The sequence below is a fragment of the Babesia microti genome, chromosome II (assembly GCF_000691945.2).
Source record: "Babesia microti strain RI chromosome II, complete genome".
Taxonomy (NCBI): Eukaryota; Apicomplexa; class Aconoidasida; order Piroplasmida; family Babesiidae; genus Babesia; species Babesia microti.
The window spans coordinates 1,251,921-1,267,745 of record NC_027206.1 but is presented as its reverse complement, the minus strand read 5'-3'; the positions used below and the strand labels follow the sequence as shown (position 1 = coordinate 1,267,745).

The following is a 15,825-nucleotide window of genomic DNA, read 5'->3' as shown; positions in this document are numbered from 1 at the left end:
AAAATCACGGTACATGTTCTTCATGTGCGCTCAACGCCTTTAGCCTTCTCTTATGAAACTTTGTGGCTTCGTGCCCAGTCAATGCATTAGAGTCAATAAAATATCTGTCGCAATATTTGCAGTAAAACATTCCTATATAAATTATGAGGCGCACCTTGGCCCTTTAATTCTGTGGTATCAGTGTCAAGGTTATCATCCCTATATAAAGATTCAAAAACTAAGTAAATGAAATATTTACTTTGATCTATATCTTTGCCGCGATTTTTTAAATCCCTAATGCCGCGCTTCAAATGGCGGTGTTTGCCCAACCCCTTATGCTTAGCCTTCCTCCTAGGGCCCATTTTACATAAAGTGAATATACGAAATTTTTAGTGAATAATCAAAAAATATGTTTTGCCTTAAAAAGGTAATCGTTATACATAAATAATAATAAGCAAACCAACACATATAACGACGGCTGCAGGGTTCGAACCTGCGCGGGCTGAGCCCATTGGATTTCAAGTCCAACCCCTTAACCACTCGGGCAAACCGCCTGGCACGCTAGTATGATTCTACATCTCATTTCCAATGTTTTTTAGTTTTCCTTAAAAACCATCAGCACTTGTAAACTAAATTTTCATAAACACTTGTTAACAAACTATTTTGTCAGAACTAGTATAAATTTTGATTTCCCCATCCAAAATGTAAAAAACTGCTTTACACTCACTGCATTTGATCTAATTAAAGTAATATGTAGTTTACTCTTTAGGATAACAATTGCACTTTGTATTTCTTAGTTAAAGTTTGTGTAAATTATATTGTATTCCATTTCAGATAATTACATAACTCCCATATACACATAATTATTGCCGTTTATTTATTTTTATCAATCTATACTTACATATTCTATATATAATTAATAAAAATTAATTTGTGCCAATTTTTCTTAAGTAAGGGTTTCGGCTAAATTGTCCCGATGTAATCCATAGATGAATAACAAACTGGTGAATAATATTTATTAAAGTTTAGTATTGAATTTCAGTATAACACATTTTAAACGGTTAATTAGATTATATTTGTAAAATACATCGTATTGATAGTGCTTTAGGTTATAAATGTAGATAATCAATTCTGTTGGTTACATTATATCACAAACCGTGGGTGTAATTCATGTGTTATAAACACATTATTGAATAGTAAATATAATGTATGATTAATTCGTTAAATAACAATTATTATATTATCAGTGTATTTGTATTATTAATAGAAAATGCATTGTTTGATAAGCATATAACATTGTATTATGAAGCATTATTCTGAATATTAGATTAAAAATATTGAAAAATAAATAAATGTAATATAAATATAATATGTTACCCAAACTAATTATTATTCGACCATTTAATACATTTATTACATTATGAATAGATTTGTGTAAGACATTATAAATCAAAATTCAACATTTTTTCCACTAATATAGTTTGGACACTGCTACATACTCAACTGCATTGATCATTGATGATAAGTTATGAATATGTGCATTTAAATCAAAATTAATGTATCCTATGTTGTTTTGGGAGATAATTATTGAGATGTAAATGATTAAGTTTGTGCACTTGATCTATAAATTGTGGAAAATTACACACAAGTGGACATTCAATTATAGCTAAACAATCGCAATAACAACAAAATGATGTATGTTAACACATTTTTTTTCCTTGTATTATATATGTTTATAGATATCAGCCACACATTTAAATTGTTTAATGAGACAGAATATGAGAAGCAAAGACGAGGAAGCAGTATATTTTTGAAAATGTTTCCTAGACTTGCAACAAGGCATATAATCCCTAGTGCTGCAGATGTACCCTCTTGTGAAGTTAAAAAGGTTTATCCATATAGAAATAGTCCACATTTTACATTGTATGGTATAAACAAAACGTTCACTGCCGTATTGACTGGATATCCACCTAACACATTACCATCTGATTTTAAACCAAACAAAGGCTATTTGTATGGATGGAGTGGGACTATTCGACCAGATTCTTGGGATAAAGCCCACTTTTCGTTTTTCAGAGACTATGCAGTTGTACCACCTAGGAAAGGGATAACACTGGAATACTGCGCCCACATTTACTCACCCGCACTATCAATAAATCAATCCATAAACGATGCATTAGGAACTAATTATAACTCTGATAAAAGGGATTTTGGAAATGATGATAATCTAAACTCAATCATAATAAAGGGTAACGGTAGGAATTCTAAGAAGATAATGTCATGCTGCTTCCTAATACATGGTTAACATCGAGCACGAGATTATCATTACATAGATTTTAAAACGCAATTAAATAGGCAATAATGTTAATTTACAGAAAATAAACATAGTTTAGGGGCAAATTTTTGCCAGAGAGCAAATTTTGTTTGTAATTGAATCAGCCTGAACCTTCAAATAGGATATCTAAATTAGCAGAGCGATACTTTTAAATCCAGTTCACATGCCCTAATTTCATACTCGATAATATCATTAAAAGACTTCTTCCACTTTTCGCTAACATCATTGCGCCTACATGCAAATATACATACCTTTTTATGTTACAGATCCACCAATTATCGCTCATTACAGGCAAACTATCAAACCATTCAAGGTCCCCCAATTTAAAACTGTTAGTACTAGCACCTTTGAATATAACCGAGTCATTTGTTTGCTCATTGAAGCTTAAATTAATGGCACCATCTCCTGGGTTCATGGAATCATCCTTAGACACACTAAATGATGGATCTTGCGGCATATTCGGGAACTTATATTACACAATTAAAGTGGTAAAATTACACATACAACTTTATTTAAAAGTACACTTCTCTAGGTCCATACTTCGTACACAAACGTTCCGTCTAAGTGATTGTGGTGCCTACTCTTAACCATACCATCCAGGCAAGCAGCACCATTGGCCACACCAGTATGATCATTAATGATTGAAATAAGCGCCCCTTTGACACATTTTCCCATTTCACGATTTCTAAATAATGTTTGGTCTACCCGCAAACAAAAATTTTGCCTTGGTTTTCAAACAGGTGCTTCAAAATGAGGCACCTTTCCTCCAGTATCTTATGTTGCACATACACTTTTTCATTCTAAATTATCACATGCTAACCTTCTCCCGTGAAAATGCTAAAAACAATTTTCCAATTACAGAATTCCCACCATGAACAATACTATTTATCTCGTCCCTGTATAACCACTCATCCTTATTCCTACAGCCGTAGAATAGTACGCTATTCTCATTTCTAATATTTAACAAAGTTAGATGTTCCCAAAATGAACGAAAGGGAGCGATTCCAGTGCCAGTAGCAATCATAATCATAGGATTTCTCAAGTCTATGTTGAACTTTGATGGCATATGCGATACATAAACTTCACTACCAGACTCTAAATCAACCAAATAATTAGAACATGCGCCCTTGTATTCCCTTGGTCTAGACTTAACATCGTCAAGTTTAGTGAGTAATGATTTGGGAATCAATCCCTTAATTTCTAATCGCTTTAGGAATTTCTTTAGGGGATGGAGTCGCTCCCAAGTTTTCTTAACGGTTATGGAAAATGAGAGATCATAAAGAGGGCTTGATGAAATAGTATATTGCCGCAAATTCTTTTTGGGTATTAGCTGTAAAAATCCTGAGAGATCAAAAACAGCCGAGGACATAAACAATTCGACAAACTCGATAAGAGTCATTTTAACATCCTTTTCCTACTTCACTACGAAATTACCATTAGATTGAAAATCTTCTTATTATTCAATATTGATGTCATGATTTTAATTTCATGTTCGTCTGTGAGGAATGCCGTAAAATTTAACAGCTCTGATTCTTGTGGCAATGCAGTCAGATCGCAATATAGTGTTAGCGCGTCGTATAATGTACAAGGTACGAGGAATGGTGGGACAATTTTGGTTCTAGTAGAATCTATGGGTTTAAACGTAATTGTCTTATCCAGATCTTGGCTATTAATGTTTAATCTCTTAACCCACCAATCCAGCTGAGTGAGCTGTGCCTCACCACTTTATCACTTGTTCTGTACAGAACCGCAATATTGTCTGCCGGTTCTAATTTGAAGGGGTTAGCAAGATCTATATGGCATACGTCATTTTCGATCAAAAAGCGTTTGCTAACAATCAATGTTTTCACGCATTTTGCTTGCCTTCTGCAGACCAAGCTCAAGTTATTTATATCGACCTTAACACCAGAACTTACAGTATCAGAAGTTAAATAGACCAATTCATTTTCAACTCCTTTTACATCTCTCCATGACTTATAAACACTAGAATTGGACAATTCTAATGGTTCATAATACTTTATATCATAGTGTAAAGCTAAGCGCGGAATCAATTCCTTGATCCATCTATGGAAATCAGGGTCAATGTCAAATTGTGAATTGCCGTACACCACTGGTGACAAGAGACTTGCTCCTAATTTAGTGAGTATTCGATGAAACAGCTTAGATGCTGCATTAAAGTGTTCATATTCGTGGCTACCTAGACCAAAAAGTGAATAGTTTAAATTCACAAGTGAATTTTCATGTATATTTTCAAGCCAAGAAACAAAAAATCTGGAATTATCAGTAATTTCTCCATCACCGCACGTGGACACAATAAATATTGCAATATTTGTGTGTAGAAGTTCGTCAAATTCGAAATTCTGTATAGAAGGATGACTTACATCAAGATCAACCACAACAATCTCAATTCTTAGGCATTTTTGTATGACTTCCGATAGTTTATTAGCTAGATTCTCGGCAGTCCCAGTTTGAGTGGCGAAAAAAATTTTCAAAGTAGAATTATTATTGGTATTTACACTAATATTGACCTGCTGATTTTCGTATTTGAGTAAGAGCCAACTCAAAAGATAGAGTAAAGTGGTTAATATGATGACTATAGCGATTATTTGCACAAAATACGCATATTTGTGCATCTGTTTGGATCATCTGTGCGATAAACATCCACTATTGGATTAATGAATTGTGGTGCCTTTCACTTAGTGTATTACTAATAGGTTGCGCAGATATTAGTTAAATAATAGATTGAATTGAAACTGAGCGAAATGGATGAAAGCGTATACGACAACTTGGACGATGAGTTCGATGAATTACAGCGGCTACAAAATGAAACGCTTGATTCCACAGATCGAACCAATGACACAAGTCAGGACGATGTAGATCGTAGATCAGTATACGTTGGCAATGTATGTGAATTATCACTCAGGTTGAATACTCAGCTACGCCTCAGAATCTACAGGAATACTTCAAGTCATGCGGTCAAATCAATCGCATCACCATTATGGTTGACAAGTGGACTGGGCACCCCAAAGGGTAGGAATATGACATTCAACTAGGTATGCTTACATCGAATTTGCCCAGGAAGAATCTGTTGAAAATGCATTACTACTAAATGAAACACTATTTAAGGAAAGACTGATAAAGGTTATCCAAAATAGTTCAATCAGGTCACTAGCAAGAGGAAAAATATACCGGGGATGTCAAGGTCTAAGCCTCCTGGTAGGGGGAGGGGAAGGGGATTTTTTAGGCCTCATTACAAAAGCAGGTAGGCATAGTTTTGAAGCAGGGGGAGACAAAACAAGCCCTATGGGTCTAGGTCATATGGCAAACCCTACTAACAAAACAAATCATTTATGAAGAATATTTGTTTTAACAAAACCATATCTACAACCATAAATTATAACATTTGTAAAAATTAACCACATAAAATAAAACCCCAACATATTATAGTAATTATAATCAATAATAAAATCTACGAAAATATGACTATAAAAAACCAAAAATAGTCCAAATTATAAATACAAATATAAAGTTGATTTTACCAATGCTACAATACACAAGCATAATACATGAGTAGTGATGTAGTGGTTGCTGTTAGTTCACGGCGTTACATAACAGTTGGAATCCAATAAATGGGAAGGAATTAACAGTAAAAAGTCATTACACAGTTAATATGAATTAGTTTGGTAACACATAATGATCACTACATATATTAACATATAAACACTTAGTACATATTGTGTGAGTCACACAGTGAGAAGTGGAGATAGTAAATGAATATGAGTTATTGTGAATCTGTTTTTGCCATAGATGATTACAAAAGAAATAATTAAAACAAAGATACATAATTGATTAGTGAACAAATGTGTGTGTAGCTAAAACAGCCATTTTGGCTACATAATTAGTATTGAGTTATTCTGAACGGCAATGAATAATTGACGTTAGCTGGGGACCCCCCAGACGGTGTGTAATGGTGTGTGTCTCAATTACATTAGGCTTCACTTCATTAACACTTTTATTTCACGAACACTTCATAATTCGGCCAAAAACGTTTGGGCACACTCACAAACGCCTGCACATTATGCGACAATAGTTACAGTGACGTCTGAAATAGCATTGTAACATTAAGCGTTTATCAATCTCACCATTTCTATGTTTTATTGTGTGTACTTAACTGCGCATTGATTTGTATAATAGCAGAATTGTTTATTCACGGGCATGATTGTGATGCTCAGTTGTGCGCTTGATAGTGCAGAAATAAACAGCGAATTCACTCACGAAATTTGCTGGACAGTCCGAGGTCACTCACACACCTACACTCACATTCGTACTCAAAATTGACTTTAAATTGACTTAATCGGCACAATTTGCCAATTTGGCTTTGGGTCATGGGCACCGATTTCTTGCCCATTGAGGATGAGCGACGTATAACTAATAGGTTATCCATCTCTTACCATCGTAAGTACTACCCCTCGCTCAATTTACACCAGTACAGAGGATTTTGGTCCAGAATAGACGATTTAGGCATTGTATTTGACTTGAAAAACATAAAATTACGAGAGTTACAAGATTCATTACAATGTAGGCGCCGTACTGCGTTTGTGAAACCAGAAGAGTTGGATAACTTTGAAATCATCACTACGCCCATAAAGGATTATGCCTATAAAACCACTAAATATGGCGAAGTGTACTACTCTCCTCGGTACCAAGACGACAAATATATTTATCGCTACGTGCTCTTGTCACGGAGAGTTAAAAAAGAGGCTTATCGCCTGTCGAAGATGCAGCCTTCGAGCCTATTAACAGATGAGCAAATCGTCCGCCATCTGGGTATCGATTTGTCTCCAGGCTGGGAGCACTTCATGATTTACCGCAATAAACTGGACGAACTTATACTCCGTAGACCTAGGAACAAATAATACGCAACGAATTCATTTTTTGCACAAAAACTGGCTGTAAACTCACTTTAGTATAGCTATAACTAAAATCGACACAAGTTAACTTACTTTAAATAATTTAAGCATCTTACAATTTAGTGTAGGAGATCATTGCAGCCGTAGATTGGTTATGGTGCTGGGTGTATCACTTGGTGGTGATGTATAAACATCTGAACAAACTTTTTGCACATTTGAAAGTCCACAACATAAATATTGGCAACTTCATTATTACATACGGTTCCACCAATACCATCAAAAAAAATCAAAGCGAATTTTTGAATTTCCAGTGGATATATTTCAACTTATGTGGCCTAGATATAGAATCACAGATACAACTAGAACGATTAAGCTACAGATTTTTGAACTCCCAGGCTCAAGATGATCTAGATAGGGCTGGCTTGATATTTTATAATAATTTGACTATAATGAGTGGATTGCCAGTGATTGTATTTGGCCTTAGTGGTAAAGAATCTGTTGACATAAAGGAAGATCAACTAAGGAATATGGACAAAAAATTTAGGTGCATAAGAAGATTTACAGGAGGGGGAACAGTAGTGGTTGACAATAATAGCTTGTTTGTAAGTATAATTGCTCCACATCAAATTGGCACTTTCAAATCGCACGGACAACTATCTGGTTGGTGTTACAATTTATTATTTAAACCAAATGATGTATTGGCTGATGGACGTGAATTGGACGGAGATTTTGTCGTAAAAAATGGCAACTGCTATAAAAAATTCGGCGGAAATGCTATGGCGATGTCAAAAAACTATTTTGTACACCATTCATGCTTACTGTGGAACTTCACAGACTCGATAAATTTACTAAATACGCCAATTAAACAACCCAATTATCGCAACAACCGTAATCATTTGGACTTCTTGCAGCCTCTATCATTCAAAACCAACCTATCATCTGATCAATTCCTCGAGTCATTAATTGAAAACTGCAAGACTAATAATAGCTAACTCAGCACTAATTTTACAGTGTATAATAATTTTGAAAATTTAGATCGAATAATAACGATTAGTTATAAACGGAAACCACCTAAGTGGATAAGTGACATTTGGGTAAATATAGCATATATAAGTTTTCTGATGTTTTTACTTGCCTCATGTGACAATATTCCAATATTTTATCATATATACAGTACAATTGTTGTTGTAATACATCACAAGTAAAAATGCAAAACTACTTAATTTACACGATGTATATCAGCCATTTTTCTGACTATGCGGACGGATCAATCAGGATGGTATCTTCAGCCTCATCGGAACAAGTAGAAACTGTGGCTAAATCATCTTCGCATTTAGTCAAATGTACCATGTCTGGAACGAATCCATCCACTAATTTTCCCATCATTAGCTGCTCAAATGTTGGCTCAGGGATTGTGTTAGGTATACCTGCACCCTTGCAGCGATTCCTCAGGTGTAATATATATTGCTTATACAACTCAGCATGATGTTTGGCTTGAGTAGGCGTTTTATATCTTTTCGCATAAAAACTTTTAGAGTGTTTGGTGCCCTCCTTTGTCTTCCATTGTGCCATGAAACGCTGCTGTTTCTTATCATAAGAGACACTAGCCGAAACCACATGTAGGTTGCGGCTAGACGAACCGAGCCACCATGTATCTTGCTTTGGCGCAGGAGGCTTTGGTGACACCTTGTTCTTCTTCACAACTACACTAGAATCCTCATAGTTTGTGGATTTGCTTTTTAGCGTTCTACGATCAGGAGCTCGCTTGATTTCCTCTGCTTCACTCTTGTGTTTGCGCTTGAGGAAATAACCACCACTGGAATTATTGAGCATATCCTTGTAGTCAATTCTGGTGGAATTCCTAGTCCTATGCTCCAGCGTCTCCACCTCATCAAGATAACATCTCCTGTAGTTTTGGCGATAAGCCTTTTCAGCTTTAGGTTTAAAATCAACTTCCTCCTTGACTAGGTCCACATTGACAATCTCATCTCCACTCTTATCATTCGATATGTAATCCATTTCAACGGCTACTACTGAGGAAATGATGTAATCATCGCGTTCACCATCGAAACAGAGACATTCGCCATCAATATCTTCCAACCGAGTCTCTGCCGTATCTGTACGGTTATTTTCAAGTTTACTTACAGTGTCACTAAGAATTTCCGTAAATTCTGAGTGTTTGAAGGGCTTATAGTGGCGCAAACAATGAAGTTGATAGATAATCTTGAAGAAATCACCGTCACTCACACGATCATAAAAGGGACTAGATCGCCCATCTGGTAAATTTTCGATATCCATGACTGGACTCAATATATGGTGATACTTTTCCAACAAGATGCGTTCAGATGTAGTGCTTATTTGATTAAAATGGTACAAATAGTCCGTGCTATGTGGCTGCGAGCCCCAAGGCTGGCAAATAGACACTATAACATCGAGGGCCCCCAATAATTTAACTCTATTGCCAAAGTCACAAGGATCTTCCGTACAAGCGCTGGCCGTTTTTTTCAGCGATGTATTGGTATAATCATCCGTGACAGTAACATTGGGAGTATCATGATTGATTGAAACGGATGTTACAAGTGTAGTTGTCTCAGCCGAGGAGTTGACAGAGCGATTACAAAAACTATTTATGATTTTTGGTGGCTGGATTAAGGGTTGTAATGATGGAGGTTTGGTCATAGATTCTAGTTGACCCGAAATAAACGATTCTATTGATGACAGACTGGGCAGTGAGTAATCGTTACAGGTTGATTCACACTTTGTAGTCGTACTTTCATCATTTGACAGCGCAAGATTGTCATATTGTTGCGATAAAACTTGACAATGGGCCTCCTTTATATCTTCTTTATACCAAAGATCGCTTTTGGCATAGTTTACCATGAAATTATCCTTCTCATCCATTTTTACACCGCTAATTCCGGCGACGCACAAATTATTTCGGGCCATTTTACAGTTTAAAATTATTTTCAGTGATTAAAAAATTATTTTTTTATTGAAATTATCCTTTAAAATATCGATCAAAATTATTTTTCAGAAATAATTTTGGACTTTTTGTTTGTAATAATTAATATATATTTTTATTGTCGTAGTAAAACGTGAGTAAATGTCTGTGCCGGGTTGATCTCAGCAAAACTTCATTAGCAGGTATTGCAAAATTGATGTCTATGGACAATGTTGAGCGATAGGCAATTTAGCCAACCAACCACCCTTTTGGAAATTGTATTCAGGAGAAAATAGTGATTTATGTGTGTATCTGTGTTAAAAGTATTTCAGATGTGATGTGTTATGATTGTTGTGTTTATGGATGTTAGGAGCAGTGATGATTCATGTAGATGAGATCTGTGGGAAGAATGGCACGTGCCACGCTTCAATTGGATCAAAGGTGTGTAACACAGCGTAGCAATTTCCCAGTTGAATAACTCAATTTAATATGCTACACAAATTAACAAATTTTTGTCGTGATGAATAACACAATAGAAGCAGGAACAATGTGTGTCTCGTGGAACAACATGGAAACCAATGTTTTAATCATATGCACCACATATGAGGAATGTATTGACATTTTCACGCATCCTTTAAGCTAGTTTTTATGTTATTTAAGTGAACGCACATGAAATAGTTAGATGTGTAATGTGGAATGTATTACGTGATGGTGGGGGTGACACTACTCGCTACCTTAATATCTCCTTAATCATCGTGATTCCTACTACGCACTTACAAACTAATGTTCTAATACATCTAACCACGCCCGTTAGTTATTGATCAAGTGCACATAATTTAATATTACAATCTTACCATTTACAGTTACATTACCATTTCAAAAATTGAAATCTATATAGGAAGTTTCCATTTTAACCATATTTTTAGTACTTTAATTTGATTTATTCAATAAAATTGTTAGTTTAATTTCTGTTACTAGTTTGGATTAGACGTTAGGGCTGAGCACACGCTTGCATACTTGAGCACTGACTTGTCTACCTATGACACACCACAACCATGACTGCTATATAACATTCGTTTTAGCACAATATTTGGTTATTTTTATAGACCTTCTGACCAAAGTAATACTAAAATATTGGCAAAATTCCTTTTAATGATTGATTGCGTAGATTATAGTATAGATTGCACAATTTAATGCAAACATTAAGATGTTGGATACGATTCCTGACTACACATTTGCTAAAGCTTTCGGTACATTGCAAATATTTATATAGTATCTGTATTGGACCCCAAAACACACAATAACTACTGTGGTATCACTAACAACTTTCCTGTCAATTACAATTCCACTCGAATAACAGATGTAACTCACACATTAACCTAGGATATAGAATCTACCAGCTACGCTAAGGGTTATGATGAAATATATTTGGTTAGAGCTACGGGGGATGCTTTTATTGGAGGGTTGGCGGGAAGATTCTTAAAAGTAGACACCACTACTCAATTAGGGCAATGTCATATTGTACAACAAACGCGGACAAAGGATTCACCAGTCAATAAGTAACATTATTACAGCTAAATTATCATATATTAATCATGATTCGACATCCCATACATCTTCATTAGAGGCTGCTGATGATATGCAAGACATCAACGCTGATGATTGTTATGTATCAGTTAAACTACTAACAAACGGTTTATTTGAGGTAAAATAGCAATTAATCTAGGTTTCTTACATCCCTCACAAATCTGGATTATATAATCTGCACGTCCTATGCAATGGAAAGCATATTGAAAGTATTGTTTTCACAGTCATATAGATTCCCCATTTGATGTTAAAATTTTGCATGGACCAGCATACGGGCCGAATTGTTTCATTGAAGGTATCACTAACATTATTTAGCATTAGAATACCACTCCCACACTCAATATAATGTAATTGATATATTTATTCCAGGGATTATTGATACATGCGGTGGATTCGGAAGACAACAGAATTGAGATGTAAACTCACATTATAATTTAGAGGCGGTGATAATTTCGATATTGTACCCATTGGGAATGTAAAAATCATTTCTACCCGTGATCTGTCAAATGGAGATGTATTACATTTTTTATTTAGTACTTGGTCACATATAGCGTGTCAAATTTTTATGTATATGAAAAGTGTCAAATACAAGGTATAATATTGAATTATGTAGTCAAATTGAATGGGTTGGAAATTAAAAATTCGCCATTTTCTCTAAATCAACTCATCCATACGCCTCAGAAAGACGTAAGTGATTTAATAATTCAGTTTGTCAAACACATATCTAAAGAGTACCAAATGTTACTGCAACTGAAGAATTGCTTGGAAAACAAAAAAAGAATTCAATTAGAACATGCTGAATTGAGTCAACAAATACAGAAAGTAATATCAAAACTCATTTAGGTCCGTGATGATTGCAACATGACGTATGTTGCTTTGAACAAGAAGATAGTGTACAATTTGCCGGTGAACCTCAAGTTGGAGGATTTGGATAAAAGGAAGATTGAACAGCAGGATATGATGAAAGAATATATAAAGAAGCATGCAGAATTGGCGCAAAGGGCCGAGAAGATTGATCAGGATACGCAACGGTTAGTTGAGTTAGAGAGGGAGATAATTGATACCCTTAGGGATAAATTTAAGCAATTGAAAGAGACAAACAGGAAATACATATTATCACACAAAATAATGGAGAATGAATTAATTAGAAAGACAATGGAAAGGTAATATCTGTATGAATTAGAAGGAAGAGCAGTAACAAGAATAGTAGTGAGTATTCGAATAGTTGCAGTGACATTAGAGACTCGAGAAATGAGTATTATTACAGTGATAATTTGGGCTGTGTGCCTGGGTTTTACCATTCTGGGAAGCAAAATAAAAACACCTTCAAAATTTGCGAAACAAAACCTGACAACCCACATTCCCCTGCCTTTTGGCTTGTGGAAGGGAGATTCCTTCACAAAATCGCCTAGCAATAACTTTAAAGCTAATTTTCACATACACCTTACCCCACCACAGTATAGCTTACACATTTAACTAGTGTCGTGTTGTGCCATGATCACCGACAGTTTGTTGGTGTTCGATTCAGATGGAGAACAATGCACCTATAACGGCTACGATTACAACACACTCCATTCTATGTCCAAACATGAAGACTACAGGGAGTAATCACCACAGTCATACAGGTTTGTGGACACTAGTTTGGTTGGAGATCTCGGTAATTCGCCCCTTGGATACAAAGTAATAGTAATAATCCCAGCAATCACTAATTATGCTTGTTTGAATCCGGAAAAATCGATGTAAAACTCACAAAATTTAGTCGTTATGCCATTTCAAAGTTACACAGTGTTACTAAGAACCCATATGCATTGATTATTTGCCAAACTTGCGCTTTCTGGACTGATTCTCATGATTTTTACTTTGCAAAAACATGTAAGAACTCTCATAAACACAGGGTTTGATCTTTTACCCAGAGATCACAAGCTTCAACTAAAAAAGGCCTATATAATTCATTCGGGATACACTGTTAGCACATTAATGTCCCTAGGATCACCATTAAATGGGAATGCTAGCGATAAAATCATTTTTTTGGACAAATTATCGGATGCTTTACTGCAGTTGGACATTAAGACAAAGGATAACATAAGGTAATGAACGGATCATTTAGATATTTCCCCTACGTTGTGCAGAGATATGAAGAAATTATAATGGGCTTAGAGACACCGGTTACTGTCTTCGGTTCAGACTTTAATAGCCTATGCGTTCGATTTGGGAAGCCATTTAAGGGGTTAAGTAGAATCCCTCCATTTTTATCTAAGTTGATAAAATTGTTGGAGTCTCAACCTTGTGTTACAATGAAGCAATTATTTGATATACAATCTGATGCACCCACGCTCTACGGTTTTATTGGAGACATTGAGAGTCAAGGGGAGAGGGTACTAACCCCTACGAATATACCGGCACTGGTTTACTCTTTTAGGCTATTGTTAGATTCCCAATATGGAGGTATAATGGGTCCTTCAAGTTATCACAAACTCAAGCTTTTAGGCGAAAACCCCAGTGATGAGTTTTTGGAAAACTCGATCAAGAATTTGATATCATCCCAGAGCATCGACCACATGAGCTGCGTTTATCTTATCATATTGCTGTTTGAGAATTTGCTCAAATACTCCAAGACAAACGAGTTAACACTGAATTATTTGGGGGAGTTATTTGGTGGAAGTTTTTTTCGCCCACATACCCCTGACCCCTGTTGTTCAAAATACATAAAAACAGCCACTAGGGCCATTACTATGATGGTGAAGAACAAAGTAAAGCTTTTTGAAAGCCTGGGAATCGATTTTAGTGCCGATTTACCGCGGAATGACACGGAAACTTTTGAAAATGTAACATTTAGCGACTCGTCGTCATCATCATCATACACTGATAGTGATTCATCTCACACGGATTCCGGATCTGGTTCTGAATCTTACAGTGGATCTGATACAGGTTCTGGTTCTGAATCTTACAGTGGATCTGATACAGGTTCTGGTTCTGAATCTTACAGTGGATCTGATACAGGTTCTGGTTCTGAATCTTATAGTGGATCTGATATAGTTTCTGGTTCTGGATCCAATACGGGCACATATAGTGAAACCGATTCTGGAACAGGTTCAGAAAGCAACACTAGTATTAACACGGCAGAAAAACAAGCGCGCAAGTGTGTAAATTAATTTTGGGCCTAACATAACATCAGCAAACCAATCCAAGTTATTATACAACTCACGTTCAATAAAGTATAGAACACTAGCTTTAGCAATTATATAAACAGTTAGAGTTTCTTTTCCCGTTCATAAAGACGGTCTAGATACTTTATGAAAAAAGCGATAGTGACATCTGACGCTGCGGAAAAGACGAGAGAAATCCATTCTGCAGTGGTGACATCATTTGTTCCCACTGGAATGTTTCTAAATAACAGTTGCGCTACCTTTTAAAATATGGCACAAAAAAGAAATGGGTCAGAATGGCCCCTACAAGAAGCGGCATTGATGTAAAGGGCTTGGACGAAGCTCTAACATAGTGTATAACTAGGAACGAGGAGACAAAATTGTATAGAATTTTGCTATTAGCCTCAAATGCGTTGAAGTAGTATCTCAATTTGAAGCTCTTGTCCCTAAACCCCGCGATAAATGAAACTATATAATTAATGATGATTTCAGCTAAGGCCCAGCCTGCCCCTATGGGAAGTGTTCTCAAATTTCGTTCGGATCTGATTAAGCTCCTGTGTTATTTATAGCTCCACCTAGTGGTTATGGCGTAGTGAATGTAGTAGAAGTCAATAGAGTTTGTAAGGCTGGTTATTAACGCTTCGTTAAGCATGTAAAGGCCCAGCAAATCAAATATTCCAGATGCAATTAGACAAATCTAAATAAAAGGCAGTCACTTTGGTGAATTGCGACAGGACGTAAAATCCAAAACCCAACGCCGTCAGTGCAGAGTGTTCAGGAATGTCTTCACTGCATGAAATGCACGACTCACACCCCGCCTTTTGAATAGAAGATTATGTATGGGACATAGGCTATTGCAATGCAATTTAGCATCTGAGTTATCCTCATTTCTACAAGTAATTGTTGGTACCCCAGACAAATACCAGA

At 35.9% G+C, this 15,825-nt stretch overlaps 11 protein-coding genes and 1 non-coding gene across 12 annotated transcripts; 6 read left to right on the top strand and 6 right to left on the bottom strand.

Moving 5' to 3' along the window:
• Positions 1-4: 4 nt before the first annotated feature.
• On the bottom strand, positions 5-341 carry BMR1_02g03635 (BUD20, bud site selection protein 20; the record flags this gene model as incomplete). Its single annotated transcript, XM_021481708.1, has 3 exons — positions 5-132; positions 155-217; positions 239-341. 3 exons carry the CDS (start codon positions 339-341, stop codon positions 5-7), a joined length of 294 nt encoding a protein of 97 aa, XP_021338317.1.
• On the bottom strand, positions 452-533 carry BMR1_02g03621. The gene has a single exon. It is a non-coding gene; the product is annotated as a tRNA-Ser (tRNA).
• Positions 534-1,708: 1,175 nt separating this feature from the next.
• BMR1_02g03620 (hypothetical protein) lies at positions 1,709-2,284 on the top strand (the record flags this gene model as incomplete). Its single annotated transcript, XM_012793031.1, has 1 exon — positions 1,709-2,284. The coding sequence occupies one exon, from the start codon at positions 1,709-1,711 to the stop codon at positions 2,282-2,284; it is 576 nt and encodes a 191-aa protein (XP_012648485.1).
• BMR1_02g03615 (hypothetical protein) lies at positions 2,369-2,771 on the bottom strand (the record flags this gene model as incomplete). The annotated part of the gene is made up of 3 exons (XM_012793030.1): positions 2,369-2,440; positions 2,461-2,545; positions 2,566-2,771. The coding sequence occupies 3 exons, from the start codon at positions 2,769-2,771 to the stop codon at positions 2,369-2,371; spliced, it is 363 nt and encodes a 120-aa protein (XP_012648484.1).
• Positions 2,772-2,842: 71 nt separating this feature from the next.
• BMR1_02g03610 (NADPH-ferrihemoprotein reductase) lies at positions 2,843-4,947 on the bottom strand (the record flags this gene model as incomplete). The annotated part of the gene is made up of 7 exons (XM_021481707.1): positions 2,843-2,874; positions 2,896-2,999; positions 3,020-3,114; positions 3,135-3,728; positions 3,749-4,015; positions 4,036-4,674; positions 4,696-4,947. 7 exons carry the CDS (start codon positions 4,945-4,947, stop codon positions 2,843-2,845), a joined length of 1,983 nt encoding a protein of 660 aa, XP_021338316.1.
• On the top strand, positions 5,077-5,649 carry BMR1_02g03605 (polyadenylate-binding protein 2; the record flags this gene model as incomplete). Its single annotated transcript, XM_021481705.1, has 5 exons — positions 5,077-5,217; positions 5,238-5,344; positions 5,368-5,455; positions 5,479-5,576; positions 5,598-5,649. 5 exons carry the CDS (start codon positions 5,077-5,079, stop codon positions 5,647-5,649), a joined length of 486 nt encoding a protein of 161 aa, XP_021338315.1.
• On the top strand, positions 6,700-7,230 carry BMR1_02g03600 (cyclin-dependent kinase regulatory subunit CKS1; the record flags this gene model as incomplete). The annotated part of the gene is made up of 1 exon (XM_012793027.1): positions 6,700-7,230. One exon carries the CDS (start codon positions 6,700-6,702, stop codon positions 7,228-7,230), a length of 531 nt encoding a protein of 176 aa, XP_012648481.1.
• A 176-nt stretch (positions 7,231-7,406) lies between these two features.
• BMR1_02g03595 (lipoate-protein ligase 2 (LipL2)) lies at positions 7,407-8,216 on the top strand (the record flags this gene model as incomplete). Its single annotated transcript, XM_012793026.2, has 1 exon — positions 7,407-8,216. One exon carries the CDS (start codon positions 7,407-7,409, stop codon positions 8,214-8,216), a length of 810 nt encoding a protein of 269 aa, XP_012648480.2.
• On the bottom strand, positions 8,479-10,170 carry BMR1_02g03590 (hypothetical protein; the record flags this gene model as incomplete). The annotated part of the gene is made up of 1 exon (XM_012793025.2): positions 8,479-10,170. One exon carries the CDS (start codon positions 10,168-10,170, stop codon positions 8,479-8,481), a length of 1,692 nt encoding a protein of 563 aa, XP_012648479.2.
• BMR1_02g03576 (conserved Plasmodium protein, unknown function) lies at positions 11,373-13,164 on the top strand (the record flags this gene model as incomplete). Its single annotated transcript, XM_021481704.1, has 14 exons — positions 11,373-11,415; positions 11,439-11,527; positions 11,549-11,650; positions 11,673-11,870; positions 11,892-11,961; positions 11,985-12,047; positions 12,068-12,099; positions 12,122-12,168; positions 12,191-12,266; positions 12,287-12,344; positions 12,366-12,439; positions 12,461-12,574; positions 12,596-12,915; positions 12,936-13,164. The coding sequence occupies 14 exons, from the start codon at positions 11,373-11,375 to the stop codon at positions 13,162-13,164; spliced, it is 1,515 nt and encodes a 504-aa protein (XP_021338314.1).
• Positions 13,165-13,246: 82 nt separating this feature from the next.
• On the top strand, positions 13,247-14,904 carry BMR1_02g03575 (rhoGAP GTPase, putative; the record flags this gene model as incomplete). The annotated part of the gene is made up of 5 exons (XM_021481703.1): positions 13,247-13,356; positions 13,378-13,491; positions 13,512-13,624; positions 13,647-13,839; positions 13,860-14,904. 5 exons carry the CDS (start codon positions 13,247-13,249, stop codon positions 14,902-14,904), a joined length of 1,575 nt encoding a protein of 524 aa, XP_021338313.1.
• Positions 14,905-15,002: 98 nt separating this feature from the next.
• On the bottom strand, positions 15,003-15,786 carry BMR1_02g03570 (conserved membrane protein, unknown function; the record flags this gene model as incomplete). The annotated part of the gene is given in 5 exon segments (XM_021481702.1): positions 15,003-15,138; positions 15,159-15,452; positions 15,474-15,595; positions 15,615-15,687; positions 15,710-15,786. 5 exon segments carry the CDS (start codon positions 15,784-15,786, stop codon positions 15,003-15,005), a joined length of 702 nt encoding a protein of 233 aa, XP_021338312.1.
• Positions 15,787-15,825: the final 39 nt, after the last annotated feature.